Here is a 6,000-nt window from a genome sequence, read left to right on the forward strand (position 1 = left end):
CATTAATTGTAAAACTCATTGTCTAATAAAATAAAGGTTTCATTCCCTTCCTCAGCCGCTTCCCCAACTATTAATAATCATATAATCATTCGCATTCCACCCTATCACCAAACATGCAGAATACTTTCACCAAAACTCATTACTATTACTAAGGCCTAAGGGTGTGTTTGGTTGACAAGTTTTGATATAAGGTATGAGCATCGAAGTGATTGTTATTGTTTGGTTGATAGATTTTTAGAATACTACTATATATGGGTTTGGAATCCCAATTAATTGAAAAACTCATACACTTATTAAATAAGGCCAGGGTTTCATTTCCCTTTCTCCGTTCTTCCCCAACTATTAATAATCATTCTCATTCCACCCTGCTACTACCAAACATGTAAAATACTTTCACCAAAAACCAATACCCTTACCAAGTATTTGATACCACATATCGATTCGATTCCCATATGTGCGAACCAACACATCATACGTATTTGATACCTATCCCGATTTCAATGTGCGAATCAAACACACCCTTATTCATTTCAAAAAAATATTCTTCAACGCTTGAATTATACCAATATGTGTGTGTGAGAGAGATCAAATGAGAATAGTGTTTGAATAACTAAAAAATGGAGCCCTCAGCTCCAAGAATAGTGAGAGGCACTCATCCCAATCGAGCAATGAATTAAAGTGAATCAGTGACTAGCAAGAAATACGGAGTAACTATTGACTATAGATCTAATTCTTAGACTATTAATAATCTTTATAAAAAATGTTTATAATTGTTGTAACGTTTAGTTTTTATTTTTATTTTTAAGCAATAAACGGTGTCGCTATTCAATGAAGTCACGTCGTATAAATTTCCTACCTTGATGCCTAAGTGCTTAACCACAGACGGCACAAACAAATATTAAGACAAGTTTTTCATCAAACAAGTTATGATGTAATTTTAATTTTGGATGTTTTGGGCAAGGTTGCAAACAATAAACCAAGCAACTTTTCTATTGAAAAGGAATTATTGAAGCAAAAGTTTTGGAAGGTTTTTTCAAATCACCATGTTATGATGAGACCGACGTATCCTACACTTCATTAATTAAGGATAGCAATTTACATTCATTACGTGGGATAATAATTAATCCGTCGACAAAAAACATCAGCGTATGAATTTGGTTTTGTTGTAGACATTAGTGTATAAATATTTAGAGATTTGTAGGTCAATTAAGAAACATTTTATAGTTCACTTTTTCTACTAAAATCTCCAAGCTAGAGAGTAGTGTTGAGAATTCTTAATTACATATGAATTAAAAACGATCAAACTTCTTATCGTAGGGAGTGGTTATCTCTCCCTTCTGCTTGTATTTTTGATGTGTTGTCTCGGGAAGTTTATTAATATTATTGGTTCAAAAATGGAGGTAAAAATTTCACTTGTGGTGGTGGATCGAATGGATTATATATATTGAGGTTATAGTATATATTTGGATAAGTTCAAAACGTTTAATGTCTCAAATATTAATAACTGATTTATTTTGCAATGGAGGTCTAACGTTTATACAACCCGACCCAAATGCTATCCAATAAAATATTTCATCAAATGACACGTGTCCAGCCATCAAGAGTCCAGTGCAACAGAGATTAGAGACTCACTCAATAAGTAGATAGTGGTGCAGGCCTCTATCAAATTGTACAAGTCGTAACATAACTTGCCAACAAATATTAGAAATAAGGCTACGAAAGGATGGCTGAATGGGTGAATCATGATTTTTGTTTCTGAAGATTACAAGTTGGATTCTTGTCAACACGTATATTTTTGGTTAAATCCGTCACATAAGGATACATGGTCTATCTAGTGTAGCTTAACTCTCTTGTGTAATTTACAAATTGTTACACAACTGCAAAGGTAAGATTTATCTAATGCACACATTCGGATAATGACAACGAATTTTCCTTATCGCTAAAAAAAAATAATATTAGAATTGAAACTGGGCCGGCCCTTTAGCTTCATTTTAAAGAAATATATATAACACCAGGCCAAGGCCTAAGTCTACTTTGGATTTGAGCCAAAATTCTCTACAAGCAACCTATTTACTAGCTCATATACGGGCTGGCCGGACCAAGTTTGCATGATTTTTAACGGCTCGTATTTTTCCAAATCCAATCCACTTAAGTGTGGGCTTGACAGGTTGGACCTATTTTGATAACTTTAGCTACGGTCTTGGCCACTTAAGTTATGTCACTTATGTGGGGTTGGGGAGGATAAGATGGTCATTTACCATCAATGCCATGTCATCTTCCTCCATCCAATCAAATCAAAACAACGTTTGAGTCTTGGATTCTCATTGAGCTTGGGGATTAGATTCAGGCCCAGACAATGACATATTTGTCTTGCATATTGCTAATAGCACCCTATTCCAACACCACATGTTAAATTCCCTCGTGTATTTAATTTGTAAAAGTTACAAATCATATATGATAACTTATGTAACCACATAATATCAGAACACACATCATTACTTTGAATAAGTATTAACTTTGGGGAAAAAATAAAAGGAACGATTTGAAAGAAATTTAATTATCAAGAAAGAGAGATTAGAGAAAAAGAGCAAAGAGAATGAATATATCATTATTCATAACAATCTTTACAATACATTAAGCAAAATATATATATATATATATATATATATATACACACACACACTATTGTCGCTTAATTAACATGGTCCGGTATGAGGAGACGAAAGAGTTGACTAGAGGTACGTGTAATCATGTCATACATTGAAGATTATGCAGATTTCTCCTCTCTTTCTCTCTTTGGCTTCAATGCTCACATGCATGCTATATAAATCGTTTTCTGAAATATATTGTCGTATGGAAAATTTCACATATAAGTACATAAAATACAACACAAATCATTATCGTTGTCATTTTCTTTATGAGTTGGTTCGATTGTTTTTGTAAATGACAATAACATGCCAGAATGTATATTGACAAAAAAATAAATCACTACGGCATAAAAAGTCACAATGGTTCGATTTGATCGAATTGAGATCTTTACAGATAAAACTTATGGTACAATTTCATGTGGTAAATTGAAACTATGATTTTTTATATTATATTTCATGTGCAGTCCACTATTGAGCTTTATAAACTTCCCCTTTTGCATGAGGGCTCGGGTGGGCAAATCAATCCACAATGTATCCCTCACGGACATCCTTTCCGACAACAAAGGTTCTATGGTTGTTCATGGTTCCTTTTGTTGTGCTGTCTGGTTTTCTGGTTCTCCGTGCCCCAAACAGTTTGGTGTTCACTTTTCCTTATCTGAAAACTCTTGCTGTCTATAGTGCAAAAAGGTATACAAAGTTAGAGATACTAGAATCTGGTCTGGCCCAAGCTCGATCTTCAATCTTGACAGGAAACCAGCTTCACAGTGATGAACACTACATCCCTTCTGGTTCAATCTACTGGAATGCCTCATCCTTTCACAGGTAGTAATTTACAATTCCAGATCTACTCGATCCTTTTGTGGTAGAGTTAAGATCTTGAGAGTTATCTGGTGCAAAGCTAACTTCGAGGCACTATATGCTCCGGATTAATGGCCGCCTGATTAATGGCCGCCTAAACGCCCTAGGCACTATATGCTCCTTGAAAATTCGAGGAGCGATTTTTTGTAATAATGCTTAATCCTTAAAAATGTGGTGTAATGAAATGCAGGAGCTATGTGGAAATGGAGAGAACATTCAAGGTTTATGTGTACGAGGATGGACAGCCGCCGGTGGCTCACTACGGTCCCTGCAAGAGCATATACGCAATCGAAGGTCATTTCATCCATGCCATGGATTTTAGCCAGTTTCGAACCACTGATCCAGACAGTGCCCACGTTTTCTTCCTTCCTTTCAGCGTTACTGTGCTGAGTAAAATGATTTATGTCGCGAATTCCCATGATTGGAGTCCCATGAAGAGAACTGCCTTGGACTATGTCCAGTCTATTGCTCGGAAATACCCCTTCTGGAATCGCACCCTCGGCGCCGACCATTTCATGCTTTCTTGCCATGATTGGGTTAGTACATATGCCTTATTTAACTTATCTTTTTAGAAATTTTGTCGAGTGACAGAAAAATTCAACCTTATGGCTGCTTCTGACTAGTTGCAAAAAAATTGCATATTTTAACCACTTTTGAGAACATCCGGACATATTTGGTAAAATAGTTAATCTATTACTCAATTTTAGCTTATTTGACTATTATTAGTTATTTGACTTGATTAAAAAACATTTGGTTAATTAACTTTTTGTAACTTCAAAATGCCAAAGTTTAAAAAATTGCCCACAGTCACTTTTTCAACTAGCAACTAATTTACCAAAAATCTTTTTATAATCAGCTAATATTATCAATTAGTTATACCTTTTATCCTATTAGTTAACAACCATTTAGCAAACAAGGCTTCATCTCGATTTTAAAGGAAATTACATAATTTTGCAATGTAGGGGCCAGAAATATCAGCTTCGATTCCAAATCTACAAAAATATGCAATCAGAGCATTGTGCAATGCCAACACCTCAGAAAGATTCAACCCCAAGAAAGACGTGTCCATCCCCGAAATCAACCTCCCCGACGGCACAACAAACGGGTTGATCGGCGGGCCGCCGCCAACAGAGCGTCCGGTGCTGGTCTTCTACGCCGGAGGGCTTCACGGCCCGGTCCGACCAATTCTCCTGAAGCATTGGGAGAACAAAGACGAAGACATTAAAGTCCACAGTTATCTCCCTAAGAACGTGTCGTACCATGGAATGATGAGGAAAAGCAAGTACTGCTTATGTCCCAGTGGGTACGAGGTTGCCAGTCCAAGAATGGTGGAAGCGCTGTACACGGGTTGCGTCCCCGTGCTTATAAAACGCGGCTACGTGCCGCCGTTTAGTGACGTGTTGAATTGGACGGCTTTTGCGGTTATTATTCCGGTGGAGGACATCCCTAACCTCAAGAAAATCTTGACGGATATTCCTCAGACGCAGTACGAGGTTCTGCAGAGGAGAGGAGTTGAGGTTCGGAGACATTTTGAGGTTAATTGGCCTCCTAAACGTTTTGATGTCTTCCACATGATTCTCCATTCCATTTGGCTTAGAAGACTCAATATTCGAGTTCACCATCTCGACAATTAATTTAGTATAAGAAAATCTCAGCATAAAAAGCTCAGTTGGTCACAAGAGATAAATTTGAAAAGAAAGATCAGGATTGAGTGGACAGTCGGACCATGATATGGGGCCACTTGGAATTGGAGATTCAACTTTTGGAAAGAATTTAGTATCAGGAAATAAATTATAGACATATATTTAGAAGTTACACATGAAAACAGTTATAGATGAATAGTGTTTATAAAGTTGTAATATGGCAAGTGTTAAATTTATATATATTTTATACTTAGAACACTTTTTATTAATATAATGTTAGTTAAAATTTGTTTACATTTGCTTTGTTTATGAATAAATTTAATTATTTACTCATGTGGTGTGGATGAAATGGGGCATATATTTGTATATATAAGTTTCTCTTTCAGTTTAACAAGATTTTTTAATTTGATGAAGATCTTTGTTATTTTTGAGCTCATTCTCAGTACAAATGGAATTAGTCTTAGTACGACTTCAATAAAATATAATAATTAATATATCAAAATGTGCACTTTATCCAGATGATATTCATCTTTTAACTTTACATAGAAAATTTATCATCAACTCTCACGTAAAGTTAAACTTACAATATTGTAGTTACTAAATTAATTGGGGAATGGTTTTCAAAAAAAAAAATTAATTGGGGAATTAATTTAATTAGCTGAGTTGCCCCACTAAATTTAGTCCTTATCGTTGTTCCAAATTCAGTCCTTATGATACGAAATGCATTAATTTTCACTCCAATAGACGTCAAAGCTAAGGACCAAGAAGGCAAGAATCTTCTTGTCTTATTTATCATGCTATTTTGTCACTTTGAAACAAGAACAATTTATTTGTGTAGTGGACAATGACTA

General features: G+C 35.4%; 1 protein-coding gene across 1 annotated transcript; it reads left to right on the forward strand.

Annotated features, from left to right (window-relative positions):
- The first annotated feature begins 3,128 nt into the window (after positions 1 to 3,128).
- Positions 3,129 to 5,407, forward strand: LOC116006177 (probable glycosyltransferase At5g03795). Its single transcript, XM_031246465.1, has 3 exons — positions 3,129 to 3,470; positions 3,697 to 4,042; positions 4,469 to 5,407. The coding sequence occupies exons 1-3, from the start codon at positions 3,178 to 3,180 to the stop codon at positions 5,138 to 5,140; spliced, it is 1,311 nt and encodes a 436-aa protein (XP_031102325.1). The 5' UTR covers positions 3,129 to 3,177; the 3' UTR covers positions 5,141 to 5,407.
- The last annotated feature ends 593 nt before the right edge of the window (positions 5,408 to 6,000 follow it).

This window comes from Ipomoea triloba, chromosome 15 (assembly GCF_003576645.1).
Source record: "Ipomoea triloba cultivar NCNSP0323 chromosome 15, ASM357664v1".
Taxonomy (NCBI): domain Eukaryota; kingdom Viridiplantae; phylum Streptophyta; class Magnoliopsida; order Solanales; family Convolvulaceae; genus Ipomoea; species Ipomoea triloba.